An 11,980-nucleotide genomic window follows, 5' to 3' on the forward strand; every position below is an offset into this window, starting at 1 on the left:
GGAGGGGGCGGTGCGCGGCATGGCGCCGGGGCGGGGGCTGAGGGGGAGCGGTCATTAACTGGTAATTGAGGCAGGACGTTTGGCCTTACGCAGCCTGAGGGCAGGTCAGGCTTTCCGTGAGGGTGTTTTTTCATGTGTAGTGTCCAGGTGACTGGGCTGTAGTTCCCCGGGTCTCCGTTTTTCCCTTTACAAAAAAAGGAGGTTATGTTTCTTCCAGTCAGCGGGAACTTCACCAGACTGCCACACATCTTCTCACAGGACCCGTGGATGTATCTCGACATGCCCCATGGACTTGTGCACCTTTAGGTTCCTTATCGGGTCTCAAACCTGGTCTCCTACATGGGCGGTTCTTCATTCTCCCAGTCCCTGCCTTCTGCGGGTTGGGCTGCGTGGCTGAGCTCTTGCCTGTGAAGACTGAGGCAAAAAAGTCACTGGGTGACCAGGTCTCCCGTTTCCTTCTGGAGAGGGCCGCAATTTCCCTTTTTATCACTGATGTACCCATAGCAGCTTTTCCGTTATCTCCATTAAGGCAACAGGTAATCTTTCTGGACTCCCAACCCCCTGTTTCCAAACACAAACCTCCTGTATGCTGCAATTACTGGGAAACAGCCTACTTCTTCCTGCTCTAAAAAATAAGCTAGAAAGATGCTCAGAATGCTCACCGTATCTTCATACAGCCTTGGTGAACACTAAAATTTGTTGCAAGCAACATGTTAAAACTATGAACAATTTTTTCTGTTTATAAACATTATTCAATAATTTAAAGTGAGAATTTAACAGCAATTAATAAAACAACTTGATGTAATAGATTCAAGATCTACTAAAGTTTCCATAAGTACATTTTTTAATAAAATGACTTCACTTTAGAAATCAAAAAGGTGCATTTTTGATTTTTTTTTTTTTTTGCACAATCAATCTTTAAAAGACTAGACAAGTTAATACAAAATTGTGAATGACTTTTGAAAAACAGGCTGAGTACGATACAGTATGATCAAAGGGAAAAGAATTTCAGGGATAAAAAGAACGGCAACACAAGCCTTTGTTCTGTTCATACCCACTCTTTGTACATTCTTAGTTTAGAATTTCACCATTTGTGAATAGAGTTTTAAAGCTTTCACTTCGTTGGTTAGATCATACATGCCTGTCATTACTAGTATTCTGATCAGTTTATCTACCATTTCAGCATAAGTTAGGTCTTGGTTTTCACTGATCCAAACGTCCAGTGCCTTGATGATTTTCAACTTAAGAGCACTGTTAGGAAAAGAAGTTAAGAAGTAAATATCTGAGAAAAAAAAAAAAAAAAAAAAGATTTGTAGATATTTACTAAATTTTACATAGATGTATCTACTCTGTATTTAACAGAAAATGTACCATGAATTCTTTAATCTTCTGTGCATTAACTTCATAAAATAGTAATGACAAGGGAAATGGGAAGTAAAACCAACAAGATACTGTTACAATCACCTGTAACTAACCTGGTATTTTCCAGAGACTTGATGTCAGCCTGACGAAGTTGCAGTTTCTGACAGAAAAATTCAAAATTTTCAGAAGCAACGTTGTCAGCAATCACTTCTATCATCTTACGCAGTATCTTCTCTAAATAGAAACATATAAAGCAGTATTGTTAATTAAATAAAATTGCGTATCTTGTCTAACATGTTCTGTAAATGCTGTTTACCTGCTTCAGGGTTTTTCTAATACCAAACATCGTTTTCCAAGGTGATGTCACCATCCTGGAGGATGTATCATTATCATCATCATCTCCTCCTCTCCCTCATAACCCTGTTGGGGGTGGGGGAATTGAATACTCCTCATCTCAGGGAGGCCCTGCCTTCAGCCAGAAGGGTTGTAAGACTCCAGCACGCTGGTGAGTTTCTGGTAGTTCACAGGATCACAGAATAATTTAGGTTGGAAGAGACCTCCAAGATGCTGCCCCAGACCATCTGGTTTTGGTCACTGCCACATTATGGGTGCTTTTCATTTTCTTCAGTTTGAAGCAAAATGAGTTACAGGAATAGCAGGGTGGAGAGGTACGCTGTTGAGAACACTTTTTACAGTACTCGTCTGCCTCACAGCTCAGCTCACCACCACTCAAGAGCGAACCAGATTGTCAAAGCTGTTTGTATCCAAACAGCTCATGTACATGTATGCTAAGAATAAAAAAATTTCTCTCCCTTATGTGACTGAAAACAAGTGTTACACCTGACAGGATTAGAATTCATTGCATTTACACTGCATAAAGTGAGGAAGCAGTAGTTGCAATATTCTTTGCTCTTTGATCTTCATCAAGTTATCCAAACTCATACCCAGCTTCTTGGGTAGCACATGAAACAGCAGAACATTATCAGTGAACTGACCACTTAGACATGGCTACAAGGGCACAGGAGGGAAGCCCTATTACTATCCCTACTTCCCTATTACTATTGTACCCTACTTGCCTGTGAACGTTATAAATTGTCCAAGTTTTGTTTTGCCTGTGCTTGCATGGTCGCCTTCTACATCTTGGTTACAGGAATACACAGATCATTAGAGGTGACGCCATGTCCCCTGGGTGTCAGGACACTGACAGGACCTGACATTCCACCTTCTCCAAACAAGCACCTGGACATGGTGTCCATAGAAAAAGTCTAGTCTAAGTGTTCTCATACACAGTTTGGTCAAGAGAAGACGTCTGGGGAGGACAATCACTGGCAAAAGCCTAGCATATTCTCTATCTCTGGGCTCTGTCAAGAATTTACATACTTAAATACACAGGCCTAGACCCCAGTTTCAGTTTTTGGCCATCAGCTTCCATTTCTGAAGAGTCCTAATGCAATAATCCAATCCTAGCTCTTGAACTACAGGTTTCTTATCAGTGACCTCATGCAACCCCCCATACAACAATAACGAATAAATCCTTATCGATTTCTGTCTATATGTCTGCAAAGGAAGCACACAAACATTAATTGTAATTTCAATATTGCTGATACTAACAAAAATTGGTGAGGAACAGACCCAGAACCAATAACAACTGCCTTCTGAAAACACCTAGGTGGAGTTTCAACAGCTCCTACAGCAGTTCCCTTTAAGGCACAGAAGTACCTCTACTTGTTCTTAACGTACCATCTCTTTCATTGGCACTTTCCAGATAGCACAGAATGGGATACAGTTGCTTTCCTCTGCACAGATCCTGCAGTGGCTCAGACAGAGAATTTCCATCGAAGTTTATATCTTTCAGCATATGAAGGTGATGAAGACCAGCAGGCAAAGATTTCAGTCGATTTTCTGTTTAAATACATAGGCATGCTTCACTACATCTGTATTGCATTCATCTAACGAAGCTTGGGACATGTCAGGGAAGAGATTATTCTTTCTTAATTTTAATTATGAATTCAGCATTGCATAAACATAAAATGTAAGGGAAGACAAATTTTGCCTCAGAGAATTTACAGTTTGTGGATTTGACTGTAATAGCAATAAAACTAAGGATTTCCTTCTCTGATTTCATGGGCTACTGTAGCGGCCTGATGGCCTACTACACTGTGAAACTGAGAGAGAATCTTGTAGAAGTTAACGCTGGCATTATGAAAATTATTCTTCAGGAAGAAATGAAGGAAAGAAAGGAAATCAGCTGATGCACAAAAAGAAAAAAGTTACAAGTAGCTCTAAAAATGAGAGTGACAAATAGAGGGGAAGAAAATGAAGGGAGAGCTGGAAAGTTCAGTAATGAGAAATATGGGCAACAAAGGCAGAGACGGATGGAAACAAGCAAAGAAGCAAGCAGAAAAGGGGTTAAGCAAAACGTTACAAGATGAAGGAGTCACTATCAGCATAATGCAGTAGAAAAGTAAATGAAGAGACGTGGAGGAAGGACAATATATCATAGCAAAAAAAATGATGAAATCAAAGATGAATTCAAAACTGTAAGCCTGGCTTATAGCAGTGTCCTCGGTCCATAGGATTTTAAATGGTATCAGTCAGAAAACGTCTGAATAAATTCCCAAAACACCCCAGCTGCCTGTAAAGCACAGCAGCTAGGCAGGAAGGGATCACTTCCAGGGATACTTCAGCTATTGCTGAACATGCAGCTTCCCGGGCTAACACGGCAGGAGCTCCTGTCTCTGCGTGACAGTGTGCTGAGCCGCGAGTTTCAGCCTGCAGTGAGTGAACACAGGGCGGAACATGGCAGCCGTGTTGCTGCAGCTGAGATATACCTGAGATAACAGGCTGTGCAGGGCTCTGCTTCATGCCCGTCTTTTTGTCCGAGCATTTTTAACAGTCACTTGACAACCCGGTAAAACCTCCACATACAAAAAAAGACAACAGACTGTATTATACCAGTACTACTAATTGGAAATCTGAACACAAAGATAAACGTTCTTTGCAACAGAATAATGTCAGTCCTAAAAGTGGTAGGTCCCTGCAGAATAAACTTTGTAGTGATGGGTGCTTTGTGTATGTCAGGCCTTTATCTGCCTGATGATCGCATCTGCAAAAATCATGCCTCTTAAGAAGGTTTCAGAGGGGGTCACAGAAGGTTCACAGCTGTGTTAAAAGATACTTGGTTAGAAGCAACAGCAGCATACATTAAAAACTGGAAAGCTGCATTTCTCTCAGTTGTTTCATCACCTTCTCATCTTGTGATATGTTTATACTCATCAAGGGCACAGTTCAGTACTTCAACGCCACTAATGAATTGAATGCCTGCTACTTACCACTCAGATCAAGGTGCTGCAGATTTCTTAGCGATGTAATAGACTTGGGGAGCTGGCTGATATCATTATTATTTGCAATTAAATGGACCAAATATTCCAGTTCTCCTATGCTCTCTGGCATTTCCTTTAACGCATTATGAGATATGTCAAGCTCCCGGAGGCAAACCAGCTTAGATAACTCCTCTGGAATTTGAGTTAACTGATAGAAAAAAGACAATTCATTTATTTTGATATGATTTCTCTTATGTGAAAAGTTAGAAAGGTAACTTTCCTGCAGGCAAAATTACATTCCATAATTTAATTCCAACAATAAAAGCGTCTGAACTTCAGTTCTAGTTGAAGCTAATTTAGTATTTTCCAATGAGTATACAGATGCTGAGCACAAAATTTTGCAGCAAAACTTCTAGACACAATAATAGAATGGCAATAAAAAGACATGCCTCCATAGCAGGAGCTTCAGGAGAAATCCTTTTGGGTTCTGTTATCATTACTAATTCATTAATGAAAACTTTTACCCTCTCAGAACACTCAAATATTTTTTTCAGCCTCTTGGGTATGAAACATATTTTTCTTCTATGTAGTTCTTACGTTGGTGTTTCCTAAATTTTATTTTCCTCCTAGGAACTTTAACTGGTCTCCAGATGCTGTGGACACTAGACCACTCTCTGAGAAATGAACATAAGCTCACAGACCTTTTGCTCTCGTCTCTCAAGGTAAACCCTTGGTAGACATCGTAACCACACTTGAAATCATACAAAGAAATCTGAGTCTCTTCTGAAATGCTGATTTTGCAAATTCTGGTGAAAGATTAAAATGCTTAACTTTTTAAACGAGTGGGCCATGGACTGTGTGTATCAGTACTTGCTTTAGAAAGGTGTTTAATTTCAACTGGCAATGATAGAACTGTGCCATTTTATTTATGACAACCACTATCTGCCTTTTTAATCAGAAGACAGGTCAGACAGGTTTAGATTTCCTCAGGAGGGTTTCTTTTTCTTTTCTTTTTATTTTTTTTTCTTTCCTTGCCTCATTCCTTAGTATAAAAAATTTAATAAACTTTGGATTTTAGAAATGGGAAGTAATTTTCTCTGCTATAAGCAATCAGAGAAGCAATATAGTTTTTCTTGTTTCAATTAGTCAAACTTTAACACACTTCTAGTGTTAAGAAGTTTGACACAAGTTGGAAAGATTTGTTCATTTTACAGAGAGGAATCTTGGAGGCAGGTTTATCTACCAAATTCCAGCTAGCCATTTTGTCTCTTAGCATCCACTGGGATGGAAAATACAGCAATTTGTACCAGTAAGAATGAGGAATATATGGCTTACTTCAGGTCAATCTTGATTATCAAAATATCACTTCAAGAAATACCTAAATAACACCATATAAAGTAAGGTTCGTATCTAGTATTTCTAAATAAATGTGCATCCTTATTGATTTTTGTCCTGTTCTGATATTAAAAATAGATAAATACATAAATGTATTTCCCTCTGTGTCAATGTCTTCAAACACAGGAGCTTTAGCCTGTGTTTGGAGGAAGTCTATTTATAATAATTTTGCAGCATGACAATCTGTAAGTTTTCTTACCTAAAGGAAATGACCTCTTACCTTCAACCCATTCATTTGAGACACGGTCAATTTCTCCAGTGAGGACAGATGAAATACTTCAGAAGGAAAAGATGTAAACTGGTTGTCTGATACATTTAAGTCTTTGATTGATTCCAGATTGCTAATTTTTAAAGGAATAGTCTTTATCTGATTATTTGACATGTCGAGTGCTTTTAAAAACTTTAAAGTACACAGCTCTTCAGGAAATGAGTCAAACTTGTTATGGTGTAACAGAAGCACCTGGAGAGACTTCATCTCAGATACCACGGCTGGTATGCTATTGATTTCATTCTCACTTAAATCCAAGTAAACTAGTTTTGTAAAGCTGCAGAAGCACGCAGAAAATGAGGACAGTTTATTTTTGTTTAATTCTAGATGTTCCAAATCTTTAATATCGGAAATTCCAGGTATTATTTCTGAAATAGAGTTGCCACTAAGTTTTAAGTATTTAAGATCAAATAAAGCACACAAAGCATTTGGAAACTGAGAGAGCTTATTATAGCTGAGGTCAGCTTTAGTTATCCGTATGCAATCTTTTAATTCAACAGGAACGTATGTCAATGCGTTTCCTGAAAGCTCTATCTTGGAGAGGTTTTTTAAATGGGATACTTGCTCATCCAGTGAGTCCAGCTGATTCCTACTTACAGAAAGCTCCTTTAGATTTCTAAGTCTGTGGATATTAGCAGGGAGCTGGGTTAACTGATTATCATGTATAATGAGATGTTTCAGCATGGTACAGTTGCAAAGATTATCAGTAAGGCTTTTGAATAAATTTTTTGCAAGGTTCAGAAACCTAAGTTCTCTTAAATTCTCCACTTTATCTGAAAGATACTCCAATTTGTTATCATCAACTCTGAAGTCTTTCAGTTTTGTCAACTGGAAAAACTGCACAGGCAAAAATATAAGCTTATTGTTACTAATTGAAAATTCTTCTAGTTTCTTGAGTTCTTTAATATCCTTTGGTAAACTCTGAATCGAGTTCTGACATATGCTGAGTTTTACTAGATTAGGAAGGTAGCAGAGAACCCTTGGAAATATTGAGAAGTGATTGGAATCAATGTTGAATACCTTCAATTTTTCCATGTCAACCATGGCATCAGGCAAAGTTTTCAGCTTGTTCCCAGCAAGCTCCAATGTTTCAAGGCTTCTCAGTGCAAAAGGAAATTCATCCATGTTGTTGTGATTGAGAAAAAGTTCCTTAAGATTTACAAGCTTTGAAAATTCTTTAGGGAGATTCAGTAACTGGTTGTGACTGACATTCAATACTTCTAATTTATGAAGAAATGCTATTTCTGGTGGCAAACATGTCAGTCTATTTCTTTCAAGTAACAGGATCTCCAGATTAGTTAGAAGTCCTACATTTAAATGTAGTGTTTTTAGTTCATTGTTGTGTAAGAACAAGTGTTTCAATTTTTGCCTTTCAAAAGTCAGCACAGGCATATCCTGGAGTCCTTTATCATTTAGTCTAAGTGTAAAATTATCATCTTTTCCTTCAGGCATCAAAAATGTTGATCCTTTTTCAGCACTTTCAGGATTCTCTGCTGATGATAATGTGTCTGGTCTGGCATTGAAAGCTTCTGAAAGCTCTTGGTTCAGTTCCTCAGTGTCTTTTGTATCTGATGTAGACCTGAGCTTCCTCACACCTGCTTCAGGGACACCCTGAGGCACTGTGGAAACATTTCTCTCAGCTGAGGATTCATATTCATGCTTTTCTGCAGGTAAATCACTTTTTGATTCATTTTCCGTCATTTTATGGCTTTCCTGATCTGCTTTAGGAACTTCATGTGACATTTCAACTCTAACTTTTCACAGCTGGGGCAGCTGCTTCAGGACTCTCTGCTGAATTTACCAGGTCTTCCCTGGTATCATTGTCAGGAATTGCACGAAAGTTTTTGTTTAATCCTTCTATATTTAGACTTCGTGGAATTTAATCTTCTTCCTTCTCCAGAGACATTGGTTCTTTTTCTGGATTGGCAATTGATTCTTACTGCTATTTTTTAAGAAACCAAAGTGTAAGCATGAAATCCATATGGAATAATAAAAGTTTTGACATTAGCAGATTGAGCTAGCAATTGTATAAGAAAAAATCTAGATTACTTTTTTTTTTTTTTTTTAACATATTTGTGAACTTTCCCACTTCTTTGTTTACCCAAAGTAGGAAATTATTTTACTGCACTGCTTGTTACTTAAATATAATATCTTGTTTTTCTATCCAGTACTACAGATCACAAAACATACATCACAACTGTGTCATTTGTCGCTTGAAATTTCATAGAATCAACAGACCCATTAAATGCAACTTTTAATTTAAGAATATTTGAGATGTTTCTTTGCCTATACACAACATTTAGATGAGTAGCATCTCATGGTTAATATATATATATATTTATCTTTTAAGAAACAGGACCCATAATTTAGGCTTTCCAAGTCTACACTTAAACATCGAACTGGTTTTAAAATCAAAATGGTTTTAAAATGATGAATATGCAATAACATATGCAATAATAACTTTATTAAAATGCTTACATTGTAAAATGTAACTTTTATTTTTAAGCTCCTTGAAATCACAAACAAATAAGAATAGGCCTCAAGCAGAAAGAATTGCTTATCTAAATATGGATGTGGATTTAATGGATGTGTGATATATAAATCTTGAAAGCCGCATTTATCTATCTCATAAAATAAAAAAGCTGTTAATGAAATTGTTTTGATTCTGTTTCACAGGGCAGCCATCACTACTACAGATACTTACTGCTATGTCAGCCATAGTTCTGAACGGTTCTTCGTTTTTCATTATAAACAACAGTGGATGAGATTGGGTTATTTCAGTCTGTAGGGACACACATTAATCCCAAAGTGTATTTTAAGAAATATTTGACAAGCGTAAGAGATACAATACTCTGCTTTCCACATGGGGCCTTGTGGTCCACCTGCACAGCACAGGATGTCCCCTGACAGCAGAGGCTCAGGCACGGCTCAGCTGCGTGTATCCCACAGCTCTCTAGAGCTCTCCTTGCATGTTTGTCCTGCCTCAGAGTGCTAATTACTACTTCAGCCTTCACTCTCCCGTTGGTGATGCACCACCACAAGCAGCATTTCCCCACCTCACCTGACTGCCGGCTGGCAAACCCAAGGCGCTCATCACCAGCCTCCTCCTCCCCCCTCACAGGCAGACCTGCACCATCCTGCTCCGTAAGCCTTCCGACGAGTTCCTCCAACAGATTCACATTTTTCCCTCCTTCCTTTAACACGGGTCTTTCTGCCGAGGTGGTACAAAATTATAACACCCTTACTCCGTGTGACTAAAAAGTTTTAAGGTCAAGAGGAACCTTTGCAAACCATGCAGATCACCACTGCCGATCTTGTATTTATTATTTTTTTTTAAGAAACAGCCTATTTTGTAAAGCATACCTGGCTGTAAGTGACAGGAGGGAATCCCCTTTTTACGGTGACTTTTCCCGTCACCAAAGCAACAAGAGGAGGACGCGGGGGCTGCCTGAGGGGCTCCCCTCAGCACCGAGCCCTCCTCCCGACCCCTCAGGAGCAGCCCCTGAACCCCAGCGGCTCCTCGGCCCGGCCCTCCTCGTCCCAGCCCACCTCAGCCGCCACCGCACCGGGTCCAGCCCCGGTCTCAGCCCCGGTCCCAGTCCCGGTCGCCGCCGCTCCCCTCAGGGCTCCCGGCCGTTGCCGCGGCAACAACCGCGCCTCACGCAGCGCCCCGAGGAGGCGCGGGAGGGCGCTGAGGGAGGGAATGCTGGAGACATGGGGGCGGGGGGCTGGAGACCTCACAGATCATGAGGTCCAACCATCCCCCTACTGCCAATGTCACCACTAAACCCTGTCCCTAAGCACATCCAACCTCTCCTTGAACACCCCCAGGGACGGTGACTCCACCACCTCCCTGGGTGACCCGTCCCAACACCTGACCACTCTCTCTGAGCAGAAATGTCTCCTCATTTCCCACCTGAACCTCCCCTGGTGCAACTTGAGGCCATTCCCTCTAGTCCTATCACTAGTTACCTGCGAGAAGAGGCCGTCCCCCAGCTCCCCACACCTTCACGCAGCTGTATAGAGCAATAAGGTCTCCCCTGAGCCTCCTCTGCTCCAGACCAAACCACCCCAGCTCCCTCAGCCGCTCCTCACAGGACTTGAGTTCCATAAGAAAGGCTGGGAATGGCGGCCGCCATGCTGAGAGACCACAGGGTGCTGCTCGCAGCCCCATGTCCCTCCTCACATGAACTAAGGACAAAACAGGGGCTTGCCCCGTTAGCCCATAATTTAAGGCCAGGAACCATTCCACAGGTAAATTGAGGTTCACAGCGATTCGGCCAACCTCCAGTCAACGTGTAAAGCTTCTGTACTGCAAAAGGCATCCTGGCTAGACCCAGGCCAGTCCTGTCTTGCAGTGAGGCCCACACTGAAAGCAGGGAAAAACCCATCCTGGCAGCAGGGCAGTCTAATGATTAATTATCCCACTTGGTAAAAATGTGCCTGTTTTTCACGGCTTAAATTTTCAACTACAATTGTGCCTTACTCAGCCTTGCTGGAATATTCCATAAAATCTTTGCTTTATCAACTATATGGTTATTGATTTAAAAATACTTGTTAGAGAAACTACTAACAGTTGACCTAAACATTTGTAAGCAGGAATTATTTCATTTTTAGACTTCCTGCAGCTCTTTTTCAATTCCAAAGGACTGTTACTAGCAGTCTACCTCTACAACATCAGATTTCTCTCTGCTCCTGTTTCACATTTCCCACTTCTAGACAAAACGACAGCACACACCTTTCTTGTAACAGCAACCCAGTGACAACTGCTATGTACCCAGCTGCCAGAAGCCTACCTGGACAGCATGGCTAGGCTCTCAGTCCTCAAAAACTCCCTTGGTACACAGCATCTGCAGCCTTTGGGTTTGCCAGGACTAAGAGTTTCCAGTTTTTCCGATCAATGCCCAAGTTGTATCCACAGTGCACAGCAAAGTGCTCTGTGTGCCTCAATTTGCAGTCACCATGGATCCCTTCCTGTGATCCTATCTCATGATCACCCTACAAAACTTGCAAAGGTAAGCCTGTTAAAAAAAAAAAAAAAAAAAAAAAAAAAAAAAAAGTGTTTTGTAAAGTAATAGGACTTGCTTGGTGATACATTTGATGGTACTTCCATGCTGGCGGCAATAATATAAAACCAACAAAGATGACTTGTTGTAAACAATTTATTAAGTAGTAATAAATAAGAATCTTAGCAGAAAGAACTATACAGCATTAAGGCATATTAATACTGTTGTTAAATATGTGACTGTAACACACATCTTAACATTCTTCCTCTAGTTTTGTAACAAAGTGCTGCGTATGGAAGAGTACTTCTGATACCAGTGCGCCACGATAGCAAGGACGCACTATGATGGACCTGTTGCATTATTTACCTTAAATAAAAGATAACCATCCATGATTTACTGTTCTTTATGACAGTGAAGTTTCAGTTTTAAAGCACAGCTTTCTAAGAAGGTAACAAATGAAGTCTCCTGTTCACTTTTTTTTTTTTTTTTTTTTAAGATGTTAATTTCTTAAAATGTACTTCCTAGTAGTGAGGTACTAGTAAAGGCATTATAAAACAACACAGTTCCTAACACTTGTTTTAATCTTCACTTTAAAAAACAACAAAAAAGCCACTTGTCTGTAAGTT

The 11,980-nt window shown here is 40.2% G+C and overlaps 1 protein-coding gene across 1 annotated transcript; it reads right to left on the reverse strand.

Annotated features, from left to right (window-relative positions):
• Positions 1-1,076: 1,076 nt before the first annotated feature.
• Positions 1,077-8,049, reverse strand: LRRD1 (leucine rich repeats and death domain containing 1). The gene is made up of 5 exons (XM_032180589.1): positions 6,301-8,049; positions 4,695-4,893; positions 3,103-3,264; positions 1,476-1,596; positions 1,077-1,251 (listed from the first exon to the last, which is right to left on the reverse strand). Exons 1-5 carry the CDS (start codon positions 8,047-8,049, stop codon positions 1,077-1,079), a joined length of 2,406 nt encoding a protein of 801 aa, XP_032036480.1.
• Between the last annotated feature and the right edge of the window lie 3,931 nt (positions 8,050-11,980).

This window comes from Aythya fuligula, chromosome 2 (assembly GCF_009819795.1).
Source record: "Aythya fuligula isolate bAytFul2 chromosome 2, bAytFul2.pri, whole genome shotgun sequence".
NCBI lineage: Eukaryota > Metazoa > Chordata > Aves > Anseriformes > Anatidae > Aythya > Aythya fuligula.

Coding starts and splice junctions, on each gene's coding strand:
- LRRD1 (XM_032180589.1), bottom strand. CDS start 8,049: ATGACGGAAAATGAATCAAAAAGTGATTTACCTGCAGAAAAGCATGAA. Junction 4,894..6,300: donor CTCAAATGAATGGGTTGAAG/GTAAGAGGTCAT, acceptor TTTTTCTATCAG/TTAACTCAAATTCCAGAGGA. Junction 3,265..4,694: donor GCAGCACCTTGATCTGAGTG/GTAAGTAGCAGG, acceptor GTATTTAAACAG/AAAATCGACTGAAATCTTTG.